General features: G+C 39.6%; 1 protein-coding gene across 2 annotated transcripts in view; it reads right to left on the reverse strand.

The window, feature by feature from the left end:
- BOD1L1 (biorientation of chromosomes in cell division 1 like 1) overlaps positions 1-25724 on the reverse strand; it is a 61114-nt gene that overhangs the window by 28222 nt on the left and 7168 nt on the right. For both annotated transcript variants that reach the window (XM_051830063.3, XM_051830055.3), the window contains exons 2-10: positions 25470-25594; positions 21436-21626; positions 19641-20255; positions 17732-17881; positions 14830-14996; positions 13368-13479; positions 12674-12812; positions 10219-10291; positions 1838-7922 (exon numbers count right to left, since the gene is read on the reverse strand). In XM_051830063.3, coding sequence (XP_051686023.1) covers positions 1838-7922; positions 10219-10291; positions 12674-12812; positions 13368-13479; positions 14830-14996; positions 17732-17881; positions 19641-20255; positions 21436-21626; positions 25470-25594 — 7657 coding nt within the window. The remainder of the gene's footprint in view (positions 1-1837; positions 7923-10218; positions 10292-12673; positions 12813-13367; positions 13480-14829; positions 14997-17731; positions 17882-19640; positions 20256-21435; positions 21627-25469; positions 25595-25724) is intronic.

Here is a 25724-nt window from a genome sequence, read left to right on the forward strand (position 1 = left end):
GAGGGGTGGGGGTGGGGAGTAAAGACAGAGAAGAGAAATAAACTGCAGCAATTACTGAGTTAGAAAAGCTTTTGAAGCATTCAACTCACTCAATTTAAAATGGAAAATTTTTAAAGATTTATTTACTTGAAAGAGAGAGATTTCCCTTTCCTTGGTTTACTCCTGAAATGGCTGCAAGGGCTCGAGTTGGACCAGGCTGAAGCTAGGAACCCAGAAATCCATCTGGGTCTCCCACATGGTTGATGGGCCCAAGCACTTGGGCCATCATCTACGGCTTTCCCAGGCGCATAAGCAGGGAACTGGAGCAGAAGCAGCATAGTGGACATTTGAATTGGCACTTACATGGGATGCTGTTGATGCAAGAGGTGCCTTGACTTGCTTTACCACAACCCTTAAAGCTACTATTTCAATCCTTGTTTCAATCCTTAATCTGTTTCATTTTAAAAGTTCAGAATGCCACAATTTATTCAGCCACAATGGAAAATGCATCAACGTCCCTGCCCTCTTCCAGTTTAGCCTATGTGCTCTTTTTAAAAATTTATCTTAAAGGCAGAATTACAGACAGAGACAGAGATAAACACAGAGAGAAAGATCTTCCATCTACTGGTTTACTTCCCAAATGGCTGCCACAGTTGGGGATGGACACAGGTAGAAGCCAGGAGCAGGAGCTTCTTCCGGGTCTCCCATGTGGATGCAGGGGCCCAAGCACTTGGGCCATCTTCTATTGCCTTCCAAGGCCATTAGTAGGGAGCTGGATTGGAAGTGGAGCAGCCAGAACTCATCCAGTGCCCAAATGGGATGCTACTGTTGCAGGCGGAGGCTTAATCTACTACACCACAGCGCATTAGCCTTCTACGTGCTCTCTTTAAGTTGTCACAGCATTCTGTGCTTCACACATCCTTAGCACCTGTCACACTAGCAGCACTGCCCCCAAACTGGGTGCAATACATGGCTGGATTCACAGCTGTCTCCCCATGTTGACTATCTTGCACCCCAGAGCCTAATACTTGTATAGCCCAGAGCCTAGTACTTGGTATAAAGCACCTGAATTTGGAAGGTATAATGAATGCCTGAGATTATAACTTTGAAAGTTATCAACTGTTTCTAAAAGATGAGAACTCACTGAAATCTGTCAGAAGGGAATATGTTCCCTTTCTCTTGCAAACATATTCTAAACCAGAAATTAACTCATTTTACCTGAATAACACACTCAGTTAAAAAAAAGTAATGTGCTCCCTTAATTAGAAGCAGCCAGCAGACTGAACTGATACATACTGCAATTCTATAGTAAATCAAATGAGGGCAGAAATGATGTTTGTCTCTGTACAACTGTCCCTCATCATCCCTATTTTGTACAATTAAAAACTGAGGCTCAGGAATTAAGACTTTTTCCCACCTCAGGTACCCAAGTGCCATGACAGTTACTTAAATTTTCTGACCCTATTTCCTTATTTGTAAAATGAGGGCAAAAGAAAATATTCATTTTAGAGGGCTGTGGTAAGGAATTCTTCAACTTGACTGACAAGAAACCTGAAGGTCCCAGAGATTCAGTGACTTGCCAGTCATCCAGATAACAAGTGGCCAGTCATTTCCTGGGCTTCAGTCTGCTGTCTCTTCTCTCCTTGCACATAAGAAAATGGGTATAAGGTTGCAAACTTTTAAACATAAATATCAAAGAAGCTCAACCTTAAAATTTGGTAAGAGCTATTTTGAAAAATTATAAGAAAAAATTGATACTCACCTATCACTCTAGAACCCAAACCTTGTTTGGGAAGACTGTCTTACTTACACCACTATATCATCTTTGTAAAATTTGCAATTAGAAACAGATTCTCACCTATGTCACCTAAACTCTCTTCAGAAGAAACAGTGACGTTAAGGTGTCCTTCCTCACGGAATGCTTTCCTCGTGCCATTACCATCTTCTGCTTTCTCAGAAGAGGCCTGACTTGTCCATCTGTCATTATGACCACTCTCTGTAGTCAAGTCCTGCTCACACTTAGGAGCCGTCGGAGCCATGTGGTAGGCAGCTGGAAGTATCTCGATGTGAGAAGCAGCAGTCTTCACCTCCTGGCCAGTAATATGTTCAGTGGTAGTGGTTTTCAAGCTATTCTCAGGCCCCTGCTGGTCGGGAGGATCAGAGACATCTTCTGTGGCACTGCCTTGGACAGGTGGCATGCTGTCAGGTTTTTGAGCACCAGTATTTTCTGCTGCCAAACAGTTAATACTGACAGAGGGGTCATCACCTGTTTGGGCAGACATCTGTTGCAGTCCTCTGCGATGGACAGGTAAGTTAGCACTCCTCTCTGAGCCCCTTCCTACTGAATATCTAGCTGAGCTTCTGCCTGCTGCCGTTCCTGCCTCTGGGCTTTTGTCTAATACAGTCTTTTCTTCTGCACCTATGAGGCACAATGCACTCTCCTTTTGTTCTTGTTCTCTACATGGTCCTTTGTCAGGGCAGTCCTTACTCACTCTTTCTTCTTCTGTACAAACAGCACCAGGCTGCCCTTGACCTGCAGAAGGCTCATGGATTGATGGTCTGCTGTGCCCTCCCTCAGTGCTTACTGCCATCACAGGGCCAACTTCTTTGCTTCCCATAAATGGCCCAGGACACTGACAGTTATTCTCAGCAATGAGGCTGGGCATGGGAACCTCACATTTGCTCACCGTTGTGGCTGACAAGTCATTGTTTCCTCCTGGGTTGTTTGCAGCCAGCTGATTGTCTTTGTGTCTGTCTAGGCTGGCAACCATCAGCACACACTCTGCTGTGCTGGTAGAGATGATGGCAGCATCACTCAAGTCTTCTACTCTTACAGATATGGCCTGATCTTCATCCTGGGTGGCAGCACCAATCATGACTGCTTCACAGCCTTCAGAGGTACTTGTGGAAATCATGGCTAAGTCATTCATCTCTTCTGCTGGTGTGACCAAGGGGTGGACTTCCTCCTGAGGGACAGCGCTGGACACTGGACCCTCACAGTCCTCCACAGAGCTTGTTGAGATGACAGCACTCCCGTCGGTAATGGACTGCTCATTTTCACCTTCAACAACTGCCCCAGAAATAGATGCCTCACATTCTTCTGCTATGCTGGTGGAAATGAGGGCACATTCATCTTTTTCTTCCTTGCTGGTTGAGGCAAGAAGACTTTCAACTTCTGTGGGTGCACTGGGCATAGGAACCTCAAAGTCATCAGTGCTCACTGAGGTTGGGCCCTTAGCTCTTTCTTCAGCTGCTGCCACTGGCTGCTGACTTTCAGCACCTTTGATAGTTGTTGCACTGGAAATAGGCACTTCGAATTCTTCTTCGATGCTTGTAGAAATCATGGCACATTCATCTTTCTCCTCATTTCTGCTGGCAGCAAGTTGGCTCTCATCTCCTGAAACTGCACTGGGCATAGGTGCCTCAAATTCTTCCATGTTTATTCTGTTACCTTCTATATTTTCTTCAGCTCTCAAAGTACCTGAGTGACCTTTACCCATGTCTGTAACTGCACTTAACTGAGGGGTGTAATCACTTGTACTGGTGGAAATCATCAAGCCTTTGCTTTGACTTTCCCCTCCAGCCAGGCTATTTTGGGGGGTAACATCATCACTGGCGGTGGTAGCCATGATGCCATCACACTCCTCAATTTCTACAGAGGTGATGACACTCTCATCTTTTCTACTTGGTGATGTGTGGCCAATTTCACATTCTGGGACTGCACCAGATACAAGAATATCGTAACTGTCCCCCACCATGCCAGTGGAAATGGTGGTATCTTCAATCTTTTCTTTCTTGGTGAGCTGACTGTCACTTTGATCAGAAGCTGCACTTGTCATGGGATCCTCACAACCTTCTGGAATTGGCACCACTTCACCCTTTCCTGCCACTGCACTGGTCACACTGCTTTCCACAATCCCTTTTGCACTGGAGCAGATTTCTATGTCTTTGATTTCCTTCTCAGCACCACTCATGCTATCAACATTACTTTCATTTGCATTCGTGATGGCCGCTCCAGCTTCAGCTTCTACTTTCTCTACTACAGGACCCATCTGATTGTCTCCTTCCGCACTTTCACAAATCAATACCCCTTCACTTTCTTCTCCAATCGCTGTGCAAGTTGAGGCATGGCCAATTTCATTACCTCTTCCAGTACTAGTCACAACACCCTCCCCTTCATCATCTTCCTCTTTTGCACCTGTGCTGGTCACAATGCCCTCATCATCACACGGACCAGCAGCAACTAATTGTACATTAGTGACTTCTTTGGCTATTGTGCTGTTCATTGCACTCTCTCCACTTTCTTCTGATTCAGAACTTATTGCAAAACCTTCACTGCTATCTTCTGAACCTGTGCAACTTGCTGGCCCCTCTCCGTCTTCTTCCGTGATCCCTGTGCTGGTGACTGCACTCTCACCTTCTGTGCCATCATTCACAGAGCCATCTCCATCTTGAGTGGCGCTTGTTCCAGGAGGCATTTCATTATCTGCTAGGATCACACCTGCACCCGTAACCACACGCTCCTCTTGGGGTCCTTCCCCTGTTACTGAATAGATGACGAAGTTATCACTTCTGCCTTCTGTTCCCGTACATGTTACAGTGCCATCGGTTTCTTTCTTGGGACATGTTCTTGTCATATTTCCCTGGGACTCTTCGACCTCCTCACTGCTTACAGATCCCACTCTTACTTCTGTCCCAGCACTAGTAACTGTTCCATCACTTTCAACTTCACTAATAAAAACAACAGTTCCTTCTACTATTTCTGAGTCTCTACTTGAAGAACCATCACACTTTTCTTCAGAGCCTGCACTAGTTACAGCATCATCTTTTTCCTCTGTCACAACTCTACTCACATTAGCTTCAGTCTTAACTGTATGAGCAGCCACTGGGTCTGCTGCTCTATCTTCAGATTCTGCCACAGCACACTCTCCACTTTCCCCTTCCTTGGTGCTTGTGAGGAAAGTCTCACTTTCAGCTAATCCTTCTGTGACAACACCTCCACCTTCTTCAGCTGCAGCAAACACGGTGCTTTCGCTGGCTTCTGACCCACCCTGAAGACGACTGCTTCTTGGGCTTGCACCTACTGTGAAGCCTTCGTCTGCCTCAATGCTGGTGCAAGGCAAGGCCACCTCCCTCTCCCCTGTTTCCGAAGAAGTGGTGGTAGCATCCCCAGCCTTGAGTGGGATTAAGGTGACACTGCTGTCCTTCCCATCAGTGCTAGTGGCAACAGAAGTCTTTTCTGCTCCACCAGACCCAGCTGCCACATTCTCAGTTTTTCCATTTCTTTGGTGTGAAACAGAGGATGCAGCATCGCCTTGCGCACTGGTGTCTACCTCATTGTTTTCATTCTTTTTATTACCATCAATGGAAATGCTTATGTCACCTGAGTCTTGATTATGTTCAACAATTTCAGCATCTTTTTCTGCATTCATGCTTACCATATGATCAACAGCAAGGCCATCCTTCTTGTCAGTTTCTACTGTAGCTCTAACTCTCTGCTTTAAGCTGAGTTCTGCACTTATGTCACTCTCTTCCTTGGTCATGTCCATCAAGGCACCTTCTGTGCCAGTGCTCTGATTTTCTACAAGCCTGTCTGTTACCTTGCTAGCAGGAAGCAGGTTAATTTTTCCTTTACTGTCCAATAAAGTAGCCTGGTAACCTTCTGGAATGTGTCTTTCATTAGTCATGCTTGCTTTTGCTGGAGATACAACTGTGAGATCTTCATCTTCTTTGTTGTCACTTGTTCTAGGGACTTCTGATTCCTTAACAGCCAGCCTTTGGTTAGGGACAGCAGAGTGATGCATAAGGGAGGTACTGGCTGTGCCACATTCCAAAACAGTTCTTTTTTCAACCAGAGGAATCACATTTGAATCATGAGGTTCTATCTGAGGTGCAACAGTCCCTGAACTTAAGGACAGTGAGGGAACTACATTTATGGAATGTTCAAAAGCAATACATTCTTCAGTGGGTTTGGCTGTGGTTGTGTTTTTCAAATTTTTTTGTATCATATCATTTTCTGACAGGGCATCAGGTAGCATTCTGTGACTAGTTTCAGAGTCTACATTCACTTCATGAGTTCCTTGTGGAATGGGCTCCTTCTCTCCCAGGTTTGGTTTGGACAGGGTGTTTTGGATCTGCACTTTCTTGGTCAGGGTGCTTTTATGGTCAGCATGCTTTTCAGAATTACTAAATCCTGTTCCACGCCCTGATTTACAGGATGGAGCTGCTGGCTTTGAGTCTACTGCTAAAGTTCTTAGTTCATCCTTTAGAACTGTGGCAGTAGGTTTTTGTTTCATAACATTTTCAGAGTCAATGTCTGGTTGAGAACCATTAGTGGTGCTGTCTTGGGTTTTAGACACTTCAATTATATTTTCAACGGTTGACTCAAAATCAATGTCCATTGGCTCCTGCTCAGGAATCAACGTGCTATCACCACTTTTTTTTGGTCTCTGAAGGGAAGAACTACTGGGAGTGCTGGAAGTACCCAAAGTGTTTAATTTTTCTTCTCCTTTGGTCACTTCTTGTGATAAACTTCCCCTTCGATTTTCATACAACTTTTTACTTAATTTCTTTTCCATGACTGAACTATTTCCTCTGGGCTTTTCATGATTACAATCAACTTCTTTACTATCCTTGTCATCTGATTTATTTTCTTCCTTCTTTTTCATGTCTTTACTACTATGCTTTAAGCTTCTGCTTTTGTGTCCGTCTGACAACTTTCTTTCAAGTCTGGATGAGCTCAAATCTTTATCACCCTTATATTTCTCCTTTGCCAAGGGTAACTTGGCTCTATGACTAGAATCTTTCTGTGTGTTATGTGTTGATGAAGCAGTACTCTCTAACACAGGTTCAACACTAGTTTCTTCTACAGGTTTATCTTCACCTTTTGACCTGCGCTGTTTGTCTGAGTCATTTTCTTCTGGGCTCTTCTCCTTATCTGGTTTTGGAGTGGTAGACTGTTTTGCAACACTTTCTTGTAATTCTGCTTCAACAGCTTTTAACTGTTTGCCTTGACTTTTTGATTTAGACTTCAATCCAAGTTTCTCTTCTAAGAAACTCTTTGTCCTACGCTTCTCCTTGTGAACATCTTCTGGTTTAAAATTACTGTCTAAATTAATAGAGTCTGTATCACACTTATCTTCTGAATAACTTTCACTTCGTTTCTGTAACATGATACCATGTTGTTTGGAGCTTGGAGAATCTTTCTGAATTCTAGAATCACTTGATCTTCTTGATCTGTGCTCTGCCTTAGTTTTTTCGGCTAACACATTTCTCTCTTTTTTGTTGCTTTCTTTACGAACATTCTCATCTGTTTTTATAAGATATTCAGAAACTGGCTTTCCATCTTTGCCTAAAATTGATAACCTCCTCTCATTCCTATGTTTACTTTTCCGTTCAGTTTTCTCATCTGAAAAAAGCTTCGTTTGCTGACTTTGCTTTTGAATATTTTCCTCTACTTTTACACCTTTCTCAGAGAAGTGAAGTTCAGTCTCATCGCCTGTTTTATGTACACCATCACCTTTATACTTATGTTTCGTAGACATTTTGTCTTCTGACAGAGTTTTCTCTTTCTCAGGCCTTTCCTTGGAGGATTTCACATCCTTCTTAGGCAAGCTTTTCAAATGTGGTGTTTCAGAATCATCTTTTTTTACATGCTTTTCATGTTTCAGTAGGCTTTTCTGCTTCTGGAGTTCTTCTGGGCCACTCTCTAAGCGTTCTACTTGTCTTTTCCCATCTCTTGTGTCAGTTTCTTCCTGTGCCCCTTCAAGCACAACAGGGGTAGACGTACGTCTTTTATGTTCTCTTTCTGTTTTGGATTCATTTTTGTTTTCATCAGCTGAATGTAAACATTCTGAAAGTCTCCGGGCAGGTTTGCTTGGTTCACATTTTGTATGAGCATGCTTTGGGTCCTTTGAAGAAGACAGCTTTTCCTTTTCACAGTGCTGTGACAAAATAAAGATTAAAATATGAGAAACAACAAAGCCAATTTTTTAGATTTAAATTTAACATGTTAAGTGCTGCTACCTGTGTTACACCTTACAAGCTGCCTACAGCAGGTATCATTAACTTAATTTTATGCATCAGAAAGCTCAAGTTCAGTCTGATTCAATAATTTGATGCTCAGGTAACAAAGAGCTAAGCTAGGACTGAGTTTAGATATATTCATTATATATTACAGGCATCTGTACAGAATTTATTTTTTCTGAGATTTGCTCATGCATTTAGACAGCCTCTTCAACTCCAAATTGCTAGAGCCTACTAATGCCTGGTAGTCATTAATAAATTTAAGTGGAATGAATGACATTCCAAAGCTTTTTTCAATCTATTAACATAATACATCACAATGAAGACAACTAAAACATTTTATATACAAATAAAGGTTTCCTATATTTTAATTCAGAAACTTGAGTCATTCATGAAAATGTAATGAATTTAGGCTACCTTATAATATTCTACTTAAAAAGTTTCAAATGAACACAAAAACAGAAACAGTACCATCTAGTATGTATTTATATGTATGCACTCAAGGGGTGATACTGAGAGAACATCTGAGCCCTCCTCCTTCCCTATTGGTTTAACACTGAGTAGTTATTAATATTAATGGGAGACCAGGAGGAAGCTCCTGGCTCCTGGCTTCGGACTGGTGCAGTGCTGGTTGTGGCCGCCATTTGGGGGGTGAACCAATGGAAGGAAGACCTTTCTCTCTCTCTCTCTCTCTCTGTCTAACTGCCTGTCAAAAAAAAAAAATTAATGAGTATGTGCTGATGAAATCCACATCAATACTCATTGACTACTAACTATAATATTTCAAATAATGGGCTGAAGTCTTCAGTTAGACCTTTGTGGTTCTGGGTCAACTTAACACTGCACCTCCTTAAATTTCAACACTAACATTAATGTACTTCTAATATAGGGACGATGACATTCCAAGACTTTAATAAATACCTTCAAATTAAATTCCTCAAAGAAAGGACAAACAGGAGTCTGCACCAACCTAATTTTAAAATAATGAGCAATGAATTTAAAATAATAGAAATAAAATTTATAAGATAATTTTTCTTGGGAAATGTATCATAAAACAAAGGTAATTATTTTAAAATGTGCTATTAGAACATCAGGATATGGTTACAAATATGCCTCTAATTTATGATTAAAAATTAAAAGTACTTATTAGATATGGAAAAAAAAATCATGAAATTATTAGTTTTCCTCACTGGAAATATTAAAATGTTTCAATCATATAATTATAAATAAGCTTGTGTATGTAAGTATTTAAACCCAGTGACGGCCAAAGTTTGTCCTAAGAAAATAGTACTAAAAGCAGGAAGAAATGTATTCATTTCACACATAATTAAAATGATGAATTCTTGGATATAATCTAAGTGCTCAAATATAAGGAAATTCTTAAATAAACTATGATATATTCATTCAAAATAATAAGATCCAATCATTAGACAATTAAGAAGCTTGCAAGGTAACATGAAAAGAATCAAACATTAAAAACATTTTGGGCCGGTGCCGCAGCTCACTAGGCTAATCCTCTGCCTTGCGGCGCTGGCACACTGGGTTCTAGTCCCGGTCGGGGCGCCAGATTCTGTCCTGGTTGCCCCTCTTCCAGTCCAGCTCTGTGCTGTGGCCAGGGAGTGCAGTGGAGGATGGCCCAAGTGCTTGGGCCCTGCACCCCATGGGAGACCAGGAGAAGCACCTGGCTCCTGCCATCGGATCAGCGCGGTGCGCCGGCCGCAGCGGCCATTGGAGGGTGAACCAACGGCAAAGGAAGACCTTTCTCTCTGTCTCTCTCTCTCACTGTCCACTCTGCCTGTCAAAAAAAAAAAAAAAAAAACAAAAAACAAAAAAAAAAACAAAAAAAACAAAACAAAACAAAACCATTTTGCCAGATTACTTCTGCTACAAAAAACTATGTACAAATGTGGACAAAGAATCAGAGAATAAAATGGATGATTTATTAATAGTGGAGTGATTTTATTTTTGCCAATATAAGAAATGAGTGAAGGTAGATAGAAGAGAAGAAAAGTTGCTATTATTTAGATAGAATATCATATAAACTAACTCACCAAAATGACACGTTCAGGACATAATAGGATAAGGATTTAAGAATGCTGAATGTGAAGACTTTTTTTTAACTTGGAAAAAATCAAAGTACACCTTCAGTTTTACTATGAAGAACTAAATGGCCTGTATCTTAAAAAAATTGAATAAAGTTTTATTAATACACACCTCACTTGTTTTGACGGTTTCTTTAGAATCTTCTTCAGGCTGTTGTTTCTTTTTGGAACTTTCTTCCACATTCCTAAGGGTAGAAAAGTCAAAATTAATTCTGAACCAAAAGTAAGAATTTCTCAGGAGGATAAAAAAAAAAAAGGCTTTCTTTACTATAAATACTTGATCAATAAATGGACTTGCTGCATTTCAATCTAAATCCCATTCCTGGAGCTGGCATTGTGGCACAGTGGGTTAAGCTGCCACTTGTGAGGCCAGCGTCCTGCATCAGAGCACCAGTCTGTGTCCTGGCAACTCTGCTTCTCATTCAGCTTGCTGCTAATGTGCCTGGGAGGGCAGCACAAGATGGCCCAAGTGCTTGGACCCTTGCTACTTGTGGGAAACCTGGATGAAAATTCCTGGCTTCTGGCTTTAGCCTGGCCCAGCTCTGGCTTTTGTGACCACCTGGGTTGTGAACCAGTGGATAGAAGATATTTTCTCTATATATATTTATAACCCTGCCTTTCAAACAAGTAAATAAATCCTAAAAAAAGAAAAAATTCATACTTGGAGCAGCCATTCAGTACAGCAGTTAAGATGTCATTTGCCCCCCCCCCCCCATCTGATGTCGAGGTGCTTGGGTTGGAGTCCTGAATTCACTTCTAATTCCAGCTCTCTGCTAATGCACACCTGAGAAGCAGCAGGTGATAGCTCAAGTACTTGGTCTGCCATCCACATATGGGACATGGATTGAATTCTGGACTCTTGGCTTAGGCCTGGCCCAGCCTTTTTGTTGTAAGAATTTGGGGAGTAAGCCAGTGGATGGAAGATTTTTCTCTCTCTCAGTCTCTCTTTCCATAAATAAAAATAAGTAAATTAGAAAAAAAGTTCCATTCTTTGTCAACAGAGGAAAACACAATCCCAAATGTAGCATGAACTGCTGTATGCTAAAGTAAAGCAAAGCTAAAACAAAAACAGATGTGTTGCAGAAAGATGAATACTCTATGGGTGACAATTACATTTTTTTAAAAAAGATTTATTTATTTGTTTGAAAGGCAGAGTTACAGAGAGGCAGAGGCAGAGAGAGAGGGAGAGGGAGGGAGAGAGAGAGAGGTCTTCCATCAGCTGGTTCAATCTCTAGATGGCCACATCGGCGGAGCTGAGCCCATCCGAAGCCAGGAGCCAGGAGCTTCTTCCAGGTCTCCTACGTGGGTGCAGGGACCCAAAGACTTGGGCCATCTTCCACTGCTTTCCCAGGCCATAGCAAAGAGCTGGATCAGAAGTGGATCAGCTAGGACTCAAACTGGTGCCTATACAAGATGCTGGCACTGTAGGTGGCAACTTTACCTGCTGTGCCACAGCGCTGGCCCCAGACAATTACATTTTAAGTTTTATCACTTTTGAGTAAATAGGACAGTTCTATTTATTGTGATCAATGGAACTGAAGTATTATAATAAATTTCAGAGCTGACTCCTTTCACTGACTTCTGCAAATTACTGATCCAGTTATCTTTCAGTTTGTTATTAGTTTACATAATTGCAACTGGATGGAACAGTAAAATTGTAGCCCATGGCTCAAGTGACTTCATAGCCACTCTCAAGAGTATATCTGGCTTTTTAATTCTTACAGAATTAACTGATAAAGCAGTGTTTAAAATGAATCGGGGGGCCGGTGCTGTGGCATAGTGGGTAAAGTCGTTGCCTGCAATGCTGGCATCCCATATGGGCGCCAGTTTAAGTCCCGGCTGCTATACTTCCGATCCAGCTCTCTGCTATGGCCTGGGAAAGCAGTAGAAGATGGCCATGTCCTTTGGCCCCGGCACCCTCATGGGAGACCCAGAAGAACCTCCTGGCTTCTGGCTTCAGATTGGTGCAGCTCCGGCCACTGTGGCAATTTGGGGGAGTGAACCATTGGATGGAAGACCTCTCTCTCTCTGCCTCTCCTTCTCTCTGTGTAACTCTTTCAAATAAATAATCTTAAAAAAAAAAAAAAAAAAAAGAATCTGGCTCAGATTCTGGCTAGGGAGAAAAGCAAGAATATTGGTAAAAAAAAAACAAAAAAAAAAAACAAAAAACAATACATGGAAAGACTAGAGAATGGACACAATCACTGTAAGTAAGTGACTACTGCAGGACCAGATCAGAATACTTCCTGAGGTCCATAAATCTCTCAAGCTCGAGGGATAACTGTTAGGCTTATGGATGTACACTTTTCTGAGAAAAGGATCTAAAACTTTCGTCAAATTATAAAAAAGGTCTGGGACCCCAAAAAAGATTAAGACTAGTACTTTGAAACATTACAGATACTAACAAAACATATTATGACACTGAAAATGAAGCTTTAAGGTCCTTCATAAACATGAGATAACATACATGTTGAAGCTTGATTCTTTACAGCCATTTGCAATGCCTCTCTTCTGAAAGTATGCCAAGAGGGTGCTACAATGGGAACATGGCCAGATAAAACATGTACCTTGAATCTTTTCTTCTTTTTTTGCTTAAGGCTACTTTTTTCTCTAAAACTTTCCTTTCTTTAAGTACTTCTTTAATTCTGGGGACTTTAAGTTCTGAACTTTTTGTTGTGGATTCTTCTACATCCATGCTACTTTTGCCTAGGAAAGAAGTAATCAATAGACAGTATTTCAGAAGACAGTTTTATAAATAGTGTGGTATTTTTCATTCAGATTCTCCAATCATTGTAAAAATGAAAATGGCTTTGACATTCTTAAGTTATACTGGAATAAGCACAGCATTAAAGATGGAGAAATTATTTTCCACAGGATAAGTGCCCAAAGAGAGTTCAATTTTGTTCAATAGTCCAGATAAATGTATGTCATTGTAGTTAACACAAAGCATACATTAATTCCATTAATATCACCATCACAGCTTGATGACACACATTAACAATTATTTTCCCATGCAAATTTATCCTACCATTACTTAAAAATAAAGTGGTCACACATGAGTTGCATAAGCTGCTAATTGAAAGAATGCTTAAATATAGCAATATAATGACAAAGAAAAATGGCTAAACACACCAGTAAAGAGTATCTTCCACATTGAGAATAGGTCATTTTGTGTTGTATTCATGTCTTAGAGGTAATGTAAGAGATTATAATGGAGTACATAAGATGGTTTAAAATAGTGAAAGTCAACATCTGCTATACCTTGACTCTTAGCTTTTGAAGACTTTGTCTTTTCTGCTTTTTGTTTCCGTTTTTCTTCAAGTTTCTCTCTATTAATTTGCCTTCTTAAAAGTCTCTCTTCTTTTTCTTTAGCCTAAAACCGCAAGATACACCAATAGATTATAAGGCAAAAGTAAAACACTCTACAAAAAAATAAGAAAAGTTTCAGTTTTCCCTTGCCATACTCTTAAAAATTAATCAGCTCTACAAAATTATGTATACACTACACACATTTGGAAGCCACCAGAAAAATGAGATAAATACGGAAATAATTATGAGCATCAAGTGTATGCAGGTAGGTCTCTATAACTTTTTAGTTATTTTTAAAGTTGAAATTCAGATCCAAGTGATAGACTAGTCCTACAACAAATCTGTCTTGGATCTTAGGTTTTGTATTGGGACTTTGTTCTATTTTAAACTAGAAAGAATTCACAATCACTCTTACTCCTACCACCTCTTTCCAGCCTAGAGCTCAACATTAAAGTGCCAAAAGTCCTATATGGGTGGGTGGGGGGGCTTAGCTCTTGACCAAGTAATATTTTCAAGAGGTAAGCCTGGGAAGAATGCTAATCACTTCTATTATCATTTTGGTAGACTTACTTCAAATAATTTTTTCTATATAATAATATTTCCTCACTTTGAGACATACAACATTTTACATCTTAATGTTTCTGAAATTATAAGCCATTTTAAAACTGATGTATATACACAAGGAGGTAGAAATTTTTCCTAAAAAGTTGCTATTAATTCAATTTCATATCTGATAACTGGAAGTGTTTTCAAGTTAAAGGAATATGTGGACTATATTCTCTCATTTTTTTTTTTAAGATTTTACTTATTTATTTGAGAGGTACAGTTACAGAGAGAGGGAGACACAGAGAGAGAGGCTTTCCATCTGCTGGTTCACTCCTCAAATAGTTGCAATGGCTGCAGCAGAGCCCACTGAAGCCAGGAGCCAGGAGCCAGGAGCTTCTTTAAGGACTTCCATGTGGGTGCAAGGGCCCAAACACTTGAGCCATCTTCCACTGCTTTCCCAGGTCATCATCAGAGAGCTGGATCAGAAGAGGTGCAGGCGGGACTAGAACCAGTGCCCATATGGATGCCAGAAGTGCAGGCAGAGGCTTAGCCTACTAGGCCACAGCGCTGATCCCAAAACTCCCTCTAATATTACCACAATGGCTGCATATAAATCTGTGTGACTTGATTCATAATTGATGTAAACATTTCCATACCATGAAACATTTATGTAAGCAGATTTTTACTACCATTCACAATGACACAAACACCTTCACCTCAAATGTAAACACATTCTACCTACTTAAATGATAAAGTTCCTGAAGGCAGAGCTTGTGTGTCTTTGCTTTGTATGCACATCAGTACCTGGCACACAGACTATTCAAGTTTGTCAATAGCAGACTAAACTAACAGATCAAGTGGGACTTACAATAGACTGCCGCCGTTGTTCTACAGTGAGTTCATCATCAGAATCACTATAGTACTTCGAGTAAAGATATGGTTTGTGAACATAAGCATGCCGTACATTTTTTACTTTTCCTTCACTAGACTCACAAGTTTGAGTTTTTGTTTTATTCTGTGTGTTCTTTTCTTCATCTGGAACAAAGTCAACAGAAAGAAGAGTTCTTCTATGAATTAACAATGAAATCAACATTATGCTCTATAAAAGCAGTAAAGTATTATCAATATAGAACAAGCATATATGTAGGACTAAAGGAGGAAATACCACTATGCGAACATTCAGAAATTGACATTTTACAAAGTTATCATTTATGTTTTATTTAACAATTAAGCTTCTTGCACATAAAAAGGAAAAAGGCAAAGAAAAATTAGCCCTAATATTTATGTTGATAAATTCAACATTTTATCGAGCAGAGAATTACTCATGAATATGGCAGCACTCAGAACCAGAAGAGATTCTGAAAGCTGTGCTTTAGCAGTTTGAGCAGTGCGATTTAACAGGTGGAACATGGAAGCAAAGTAAAGGATCTGAAAGTAAAGACAAGACATTATTGGACTGGCTACAGGTAGGTGTCTGCCTGATCTGGTGGACAACTGGCAGTTTCTGACTGGCTAAGCTTCAGTTTCTTTTGTTTAATTATTTTCAATTTACATTGAGTTCCAGTTTACTTACACAGGAACCCAGGGTGCTGGAGCCCTTTCAGCCTAATTGCTTTCCCCACCCCCCACCCCAAATTTTTAACAATGTTATCGTAACATACAGCTAATTATTTTTTAAAAGATTTAGTTATTTTAAAGGCAGTTAACGTGGACAGAGTGGAGAAGAGAAGGGGAGACAGGGATGGGGCAAGAGAGGGAGATCAATCTTCCATCTGCTGGTTCACCCCACAAATGGCTGCAATAGCAGGAGCTGGGCCAGCCCAAAGCCAGCCAGGAGCCTGAAACTCCATCTTGGTCTCCCATGGGTGCTGAGGCCTAAGTTCTTGGGCCATCTCCTACTGCTTTCCCAGTACATTATCAAGGAGCTGATTTGGAAGAAAAGCAGCTGAGACTAGAACTGGCACCCACATAGGATGCCAGTGTCACAGGTGGCAGCCTAACCAGCTGTGCTACAGCACCAACCAAAAACAGTTAATTCTTATTTGCTTGTCAATAGACTTGATATAAATGTTTTACCCCTTTTAAGTCAAAGAACATCATTTGAAATCATACTTTAAAGTAAAAGTAAAACTGAGATTTTAATGACAACCTTCAAATTTCTCATTCAGTAAAGAGTTCGTAGGAATCAGCAGTGGTTCTACACCAAGTATACACTAAAATCTCTTTACTTAAAGAAGGCAATTTGTCTCCCTTTGACATAGCAGGAAGTAAAGGGGAAAAAAGTCAGCAAAAGCTTTCACTTCCTAGGACTCTTAACCATCTTCTTTTTCAGATCCCATATACACAAAATCTAGCCCTGTCCAGGAAAAATTTTAAAAAGATCCGCTAAAGCACCAAGAATGGGAACTCTGACTGGGGTAGAAAAAGCAGCACACTCAGAGGATGAGAAGCATCCTTCCTACTCAGGCAATGGACTTCACCTCATGAGGACGGACATGAAATGTAGGGAGGGCTGCTGCTGAAAGATGGGAGAGCCCAAGAAATGCAACTGTGGTATTAACAGTTTCTACCTTTTCTTCTCTATGATCGTCTCCCTAGGTAGCCAATCCAAAAGCCAGCAGTAAATTTTACAATACTATGCCACATAATTGAAAACAGAATTCAATGTCTTCATTTCCAAGTCATAAACAGAATTTAATCACATGATAAAGAGCAGCATAAGGTTCTGCTTAGAAGCAGATTTATACTTCAAACCTGCACTGATGCTCACTAGCTACATGACTGTTTCCTTGCCTGTATTTCCAGAGTTGCTCTGAAGATTCCAGGAACTATTTCATAGAAAGCCCTTAGCACAGTGCCTGAAATATGGTAAGTCCTCACTGAGGGTTAGCTGAAAAATAAATTGTATAATAAATAATCCATCCTTTCCCCTAATTTCTCTAAAGCCTTGGGCATTCCATGCCTGACTGAAATTGTTCTGTTTGCTTAGCAGTCCTGAAGCAAGCCAAATAGTCTACCAATGTTATGTACAATGTGGGAGCTTTGGGTCACAGAGTAGTAACCTGACCTGAAGAGATGCTAGTGACTGAGATCAGCCACAGGTGCAATCAACTGAAGACCACATGCCGGGGCGGGGTGGGGGCCTTGAACACCAAGGCTCTGGTGAACTTTCCTGATTGGCAATACTCTGTGCATATTGTCAAGGAGGTAGCACTGTCTACAGCTCCACAGGGGAGGACAATCGGAAACTCCCTGTTTGCATATTTCCTGGACTCTGCTCTATGTGCCTGTTCCCTTGGCTAATTTTAATCTGTGCCCTTTAGCGGTAATTGGTCATAACTGTTGAGTATCCCGGCTTCTAGTAAGTTCTGTGAATCCGTCCATCAAATGACTGAAGTTAAGGATGGTTTTGAGAAACCTTGAATTTACAATTAGAGGTGAGGGTGTAGGTAGTGCCTCCCCCATATATTACACACAAACACACACACACAGATAAAAGCATCTCCATACATACTATCTCATCTAAATCTCATAATGATCCTAGGGAACGGAGTTAGAGATGGACAATCAAGGCTTGTTTGGTTTAGTAACCTACTACACATGTTTAGACAGATAACTTCAGAGCTGGGACTCAGAAACAAATCTTCCAGCTATGAAGTCCCATGGTCTTGCCACTCTTCCACACTGTCTTTCAGGATACAGCCATCAGAACACACAAATAATACCCAATGGGAACCTTCACAGAGGCATTATTAAGGAAAATGCTTTACCATCTGATGTAATCTCTCCTTCTTCCATGCTATCAGACATCACAACTTCCTCTTCAGTGTCTTCTTCAAAAGATGAAAGGTCACTGGTATGGACAGAGCTAACGGTAATGTCTGTAAGTCCATCCACATCAGAATCTATAAAGGAGAAATCTTCGACAAGAAAATAAAACACAGAAAACCAATCACAATGTTACACAACCATTCTTAGAGCCCAATTCCCAAATAACATGAAAATTTTTCTGCTTTAAATATACATCAAAGAAATCCAACTATCAAATAAAGTAGAGCTGTTTCCAGAAAATACAAAGGCAAACTAATTTCCAGTAAAAATAATTATAATTTATGATGTGATACTTACAAAAGCAAATTTTAAGTAAGTTACTGAAATATTTACTACCTAGTATTTTATTTTATTTGGGTTTTCTTTTTTTTCAAGACCTTGATAGGTCTTTTTTTATTTAATAAATGTAAATGTACAAAGTACAACTTTTGCATTATTGTGGCTTTCCCCCCATAACCTCCCTCCTACCCGCAGCCCTCCCATCTCCCACTCCCTCTTCCATCCCACTCTTCATCAAGATTCATTTTCAATTATCTTTATATACAGAAGATCAACTTAGTATATACTAAGCAAAGATTTCAACAGACTGCACCCACACAACCGCACAAGATATAGAGTACTGTTAGACTAGTAGTTTTACTGTTAATTCTCATAGTACAACACATTAAGGACAGAGATCCTACGTGGGGAGCAGATGCACAGTGACTCCCGTTGTTGATTTAACAATTGACACTTATTTACGACATCAGTAATCACCCGAGGCTCTTGCCATGAGCTATCAAAGCTATGGAAACCTCTTGAGTTCACCAACTCTGAACTTATTTAGTCAAAGCCATATCACAGTGGAGGTTCTTTCCTCCCTTCAGAGAAAGGTGCCTCCTTCTTTGATGGCCCATTCTTTCTGCTGGGATCTTGTTCACCGAGATCTTTCATTCAGGTTGTTTTTGCCACAGTGTCTTGGCTTTCCATGCCTGTGAGACTCTCATGGACCTTTTAGCCAGATCCAAATGCCCCAAGGAGTGCTGTTTAGGGCATCTGCCATTCTATGAGTCTGCTATGTATCCTGCTTCCCCCGCAGGATCATTCTCTCCCTTTTAATTCTATCCTTCATTATTTGCAGACACTGGTCTTATTTGTGAAATCTCTTCAACACTTAACCTATCTTTTTGATCAATTATGTACTTAAACTGATCACTTTAACAAGTAAGATGGTATTGATACAGCCTCCTTGATGAGACTGAATTGGAATCCCCTGGCACATTTCTAGCTCTACCACTGGAGGTAAGTCCGAGTGAGCATGTGCCAAACTGTATATCTCCTCCCTCTTTTATTCCCACTCTTATATTTAACAAAGATCACTTTTCAGTTAATTTTAAACGCCTAATAATTGTGTATTAATTACAGAGTTCAACCAATGGTATTAAGAACAAAAAACAAAAAAATACTAAAAGGAATAAAATAATAAGTTGTTCCTCAACAGTCAAGACAAAGGCTGATCTGGTCATTGTTTCTCATAGTGTCCATTTCACTTCAAACTACCTAGTATTTTAAAGCTTAGCTATGGATTAAGTTGTCTGGAATAATGTGGGTGAATACATTGCAAGACTTAAATTATAAAATTAGTTTCTCTTCTAATACATACATCTGAATAACAAAGAAAATATCTCATAAAAAGTTCACGCCTTTTTTTTTTTTTTTTTTTTTTTTTAGCAAAGGGCACGTAAGTTTTCAGTTCTGAAATAAAAGTATCGGAGAAATTGATTAGAAGGCAAATTTGAGACTCTCTCTTTCCCCAGACAGACACACTATTCTTGAAAGTGTTCTTGATGTTTGCAAGGTTTTGCATACCTTCCTTTGTCCCTTCAACAGTTTTAGCTTTATTACTATTCTTTTCTGAAGGAAGTTTTGAACTCTCTACTTCTTTATCCTTCATTTGTTTTTCATCTTTTCCTTTCTGTGCATCTTCACTCCTCTTCAAGTATTCAACTTTCTTTTCAGTCTTTTCCTTCTTTTCTTTCTTTCTTTCTCCCTTTTCATTGATCTCTGGTTTCTTTTCACCCTTGTCTGTTGATTTATTTTTTTGGTCACTGCTTTCCTGTTGAATGTCTTTACTTAGCAGAATTAAGCCATTATTCTCCTTTGTGTGATTCTTAATGTCTTCCACTGGACAAGGGAGATCACTAAATTCTTCAGACTTTGAGGCCGTTTCCAGTCCTTCTCCTCCAGAGTCGGGGGTAGATTTTTCTTTATCAGCCATGTCCTCTGAAGTTCTCTCTTTGTCAGCACTAGCATCAGCACTTGGTTGAGATGGGACTTTTTTGGATATTCTCTCACTTGTCTTGGCATTTGATGTTTCTGTCGAAGCCCTGGCAGCATTAGCTTCTTGGTTAAGAGAGCTTATGGTTTCCAAGATTGACATGGCATCGTTGGCTACATTAGCACTGGGCCCAGGAGTAGGGATGCCTTAGAAGAAAAGACAAATTTTATTTTATTATTTTATTTTTAAAAATATTTATTTGAAAAGTAGAGTTAGAGAGAGAGAGAGAGACAGAGAGGGAGAAGCAGAGAGAGTGAGCTCTTTTATCTGCTAGTTCACTCCCCAAATGTCTGCAATGGCCAGGGCTGGGCCAGAGTGAAGCCAGAAGCCAAGAGCTTCTTCCAGGCCTCCCAAGTGGGTCATCTCCCACTGTTTTCCCAGGTGCATTAGTAGGGAGTTGGATTGAAAGTGGAACAGCTGGGACTCCAAGTGGCGTCTATACAGGATGCCAGTGTCGCAGGCAGCGGCTTTAACCTCTATATCACAACGCTGGCCCCGGAAAAGACAAATTTTAGAATAAATTTATACAAAAGGTAAACACTTCTGCTGAATCAATGCTGTGTGCTACTGTCATCTTCATATGATGCATATCCTGTGTAGACCATTTGCTTACCTCTAGCATTCTAAATACCAGTGCCAGTATACACTTTGAATTCTTTCACTCTCAAATGTCATACTGCAGGAAGCTTACCATGCAAATCTGAGAATAGTCTAATTCCCAGGAAAAGAAATATATTTTCTCTCTACTATAACACACACATACTCCTACAGTTGCTCCCTCTCTCACCATTACTAAAATGCTTATCATTTTGTATTTATCTAAAAGAAGAGGAATAGCATGCTAGTTGTGAAATTCTGGTGATATTGACATAAATTCTATTTTACTAACATAGGCAAATAGAGAAATATTTTAAAGAATCAAATGGGGGCTGGCCTGTGCCACACTGTTTAGGCCATTGCTTGAGACACCTACATCCCATGCTGTAGTACCTGGGGTTGAGTCTTGGTTCTTCTCTTCAATCCAGCTTCCTGCTACCCTGGGAGACAATGGGTAATGGCTGGAGTGATTGGGTCACTACTACCCATCCAGGAGACCTGGATTGAGTTTGTAGGCTTTTGACTTTGGCCTGGCCCAGCCCTTACTTTTTGAGGGCATTTTTGGAGTAAACCGGTGGATGGAAATTCTTTGTCTCTGCATTTGTCTATCTTTCAAGTAAGTACAACAACAACAACAACAACAACAACAACAAAAGGAATCAAATGTCCCTAATCTGATACTCAGTTCAAGAAAAGCAATGAAACTGACAAAGAATAAAAGCAAAGCACCTTGTGTAATGATGGAAGAGTCTGGTTTCTCCTCATCAGGCGATGTGCTGCCACTAGCTTCCTCTTTGTGATTTAGTGTGGCCAAAAACTCATGCACAGCTTTCTCTACCTGAGGTCTGAATGTGTGGTTGATCTTTGGGTCCACAACCTGAGAAATAATTCTGTCGATACCAGACTCCAACATTCCTGATCTGAAACACAGGATAATTTATAGAAAGGTGACACAATTTCATATTATTTGCATTCAGTACTTTTAAATAAAACTGTATTTTACATGTATATATATATTCAATCTTAAATTGCCTCAATCCATTCATCTGGATACAGAAAAAGGAGGCAAAGGAAAACAAGTTTCAAACTATAGTGGCATTTAGATACCCCGTACTACAAAATAGTCTATGAAATTTCTACCACCGTGTCACTAGTGGAAATCCTAACAATGACAAAATAAAACAAATCAAAAACACCCTTAGAATTAGATACAGTACATCATTTAGAGCCCAGGTATATTGACAACCTTTACCTCACCCCTACCCTGCCCAGGGCATGTAGAAATAAATTTATGACTAAAAGCTGAGGTCTGGGCATAAAATAAATCTATGGACTCTCCTTTTAAACAGAAAAACAAGTCTTCTATAACTATCAGAGTCTCCATGAAGCCAGACATACACAAAGTATAATTTCATCAAATTAAAAAAAAAAAGCTTCAGGAAAACAAAACTTGAGACTTCTGGCTTTCTTTTTATTATTTTCCTGCTATAAAAGCTAGATGATTTATTCATTTAACAGTCATGTTATGAGTATCTTCTACATAAAAGCACCATGCTGGCCTCTACGCGGCTACAAATCAGACCTGGTCCCTTTTCTGGGAAGAGAGGCAGACACAGAGAATTTTTTGTATTTACAAGAAGACAGGCACTAGTATACCCTGTGAATTACAGGAAAAGAGAGAAATAAGGCATGATTGGATATGTGTAAGATAATTTGGGAATGCATCACAGAGGAAGAGACATTTGAACTGTGTCTTGATTCCCGTAGAAAAGAGAGGGAAGAAAGGTGCCCATTTCACGTATGAGAGACAGAGCAGTGAGGAGGCCATCAATCCGTGCAAAGTGCTTTTGCAGAACAGCAGGAGTCCAAGCAAAATAGAAGAAAATTTACTTTAGAACAATCCACTTTCTGCCTAGGAAAAGACTGGAGGAGTCGAAGTACTCAACAGTGCTGGAAGATGGAGTGTTCGTCATTTTCATCCTCCAGGCCTCAGTGTCTCTCCAGAGCATGCATGAGAAGCCCCTTCCTTTACACATTACAAATGCTATTTTTAAGTGTCGTTCTGTCTAGAGTAGAGGATGGATTAGAGTTTTATTTCCTAAGGCACCTTGCCACCTTAAGATATTATAATTCCACTTATGTGGGACATAGAGAAAAATGAGCCAACACAGCATAAAGTAGGTTACCTGCTTTTCAAAGTTCTAAGATTAAAAAGAAAAGCAAATCGTACAACCACTCTTATCTTATCACAGAGGTGTCCTTTAAATGTAATAGGTAAAAAGGAATAAGGAGAAGCAATGTTAAAAATGTTTTTTAAGGTATAAGTACAAAGTTATAAAAGAAAAAAATACCCCTCCCCGAATGTCTTGTTTCAGGTTTTTTCTGATTGCCCATGTCCCTTACTCAAATGTCCTGTAAACAAAGAAAATACTGCTCTTTAGTCCTCTCTCACATGGTGGTCAGCTCTGACCTTAAATAAAATGGAGTCCAGCCCTAATGATCATATGGCTCTTAGTGGCCTCAGTGACTTACGGAAGGGCCATAGATTTCTCACCAGAGTGGAGGGAAGCCATAGTTCTAGGCTCCAGTGCAAAGCCAAAATGTCATCAGCTGACATTTCCTTGTTATTTACTTACGTTTCTTTCAAATTCTATTAAGATCATTATTCAAAACTATAAAGAATTTTCAGATTCTGTTGTACAAATGAATGCCCAAATAGAATAAAATTCTCCTTTCTGCTGAGTCAGATTAATTACTAAATTGAATAATCTGACATTGCTGATACTAGATCACTTTTGTCCTATAAAAATGGCAATTGCAACTAGATCAACCTGAATCAATTGAGTATATCTCAGAATATTTGTATGAAAAACTTCTAAATTATAATCACTGTATCCATCTCTATGCCATCAGTTTGAATACAACTAAAGCAATCTCTTTAAGGAAACTTTATATTGTTACTATCAGCATCACAAAACTTTAATAATGGAACTTAAAAAAAAAGTTCATTTAAAAATAAATAGTATAACTGGAAGAAAATTTAGAGATGTCCTAGAAAGAGGACTACCTAAATTATCCAGCTGTTTTCCTTCTTAAAATGTCTCTAAAGGAAAGGATTTCTTATTACTTACAGAAACAGTGCTCCTGTATGTAATCATTGACATAGTCACAAAGACCCCTTCCCATTCATCAAACATGATTTTGCAACAATGTCTGATACTAGTATAAGTATTTTAAGTGCTTGATTTCCACACGTGCAATACCGAGTTTAGTTGCCTTAAGTAAAGTAATAAAGAAGGCTTCCTCACCTTATGGACTTCCTATGTTCAAGAGTAAATGTAAATTCCAGAAAGTATGCCTTCTATTTGAGACCCTTAATGTATGCAGAAAATGAGTGCAAGATTCCCTAAAATGTGCTTTTAACATAATGTAAATCATTTGTTGGAAAGGGAGGAGGTATGTAAACTGCTGAAAGAAAGCATTTTGTACATAATCAGTAGGGCTCTGTACAAATGTGTATGTGTGTGGGGGGTGTAGTGCTCTCAGTGAGCTTGCTTCAGCCTTCCCTCCCTCCCAATTCCTGTTCCACTCTGGTCACTGTTCGCCTGATTACTTCGTGGAAACAAGTAACTCTCCAGGACTGTCAACCAATAGGCCTCTTCTGTCTCTTCTTTTTCTGAAAACAGCAATGACTTTTTCCCAGCAGGTATCATTACGCAGTCCTCTAATGGCATCTTTTGATCTCACCTGGACTCTTTTACAGGTTCCTCACATATCCTTTAAAACGCAGACAACAAAGTTATTATTGATTTCTCTTTTCTCTTATTCACCAAGTTCATGGTTTCCAGTATTACCTGTGGCTAAATGGATCTGTGTTTTTGTCAGAGTATGAATTTTAATTTGGGTTTCCTGTGGCTTGGAACTATCACACTAGATCCGCTCATAAGATCCTAGAGGACAAGATGGAATTAAGAGGTGGCAGGTATAAAATATAGGTTTAGCTATTTAAAAGCCTCATTTTGTTCTCAAAGATGTGCTTGAATATAAATATTTTTCAAAGCAGGAATACTGGGTGCTCTTTAATTAACTTAGTTACCCTTTCTGAATAGTGAAGCAGGAATAGAAAGTCTTTTTGTCTTGGCAAATATTTATATTCAAGAACAAGTATAAGTTACAAATTAGGGACTGGGGTGGGGTAAATACAAGTTTCTTTAGGCCTCTAAATATTCCAGGTCTTCTCATTCTCTTTATCTTATTTCACTCATAATGACTATGACAGATCTTTTTACATTATCACTAACAGAATTAAAAGGCACAATAAAATGAATAAAAAAAAGAGGGGGAGTGCATTAGAAGGTATGGCCTCTAATCAAGGGTTTTTAATGTCTTTCTTTACAGAATAAGAAAATAAAGCCTGCACTTTTAGGGTCAAGAATATAGCTGTAAATGTGATCGTGTAAGATATTATGGCATTTACCATGTATTAATACCATATCTAGATTTGTTATTGTGAAAATCACATTATTTCCTTCCTTCAAATATTTTCAGAGGTCTATAGAAAAAAATGTTATTAAATTTCATAAGGGAAACGCAAAGTAATATAGCCACAAACCAAAATTATACTGCAGCACATGAAGTAGCTACACCAAAACTTCTAAAACTGTCAGCATTAAGTCAATTAACTTTAGATAATGTCTCTTCTTTCAGGCAAAGTGGGTGGGACATTTTCAAACCTGTCTAGGAATTCTAACTCTGAGACTTACTTCAGGACTTGTTGTCTAATATTGTTTCTTAGTTGATTCTTATTGAGATGGGGACTCCAGGTATGAGTTGCCAAGTGGTTTGCAACAAAGTTGTCGACACGCTGTCTCAGATTCTGATAGGCTGGCTAGAAAGAACAAACAAACATTGATATTAAGAATCTCCAGTGTTACACAACATGGACAGTCTCAAGGATTTGAGTATCTTTAACAGTGTTAATATTGTTTATGCTATCAATGTGGCAACAAAGAAACACA

This window comes from Oryctolagus cuniculus, chromosome 2 (genome assembly GCF_051225735.1).
Source record: "Oryctolagus cuniculus isolate XC-2025 breed Fujian yellow rabbit chromosome 2, ASM5122573v1, whole genome shotgun sequence".
Classification (NCBI taxonomy): domain Eukaryota; kingdom Metazoa; phylum Chordata; class Mammalia; order Lagomorpha; family Leporidae; genus Oryctolagus; species Oryctolagus cuniculus.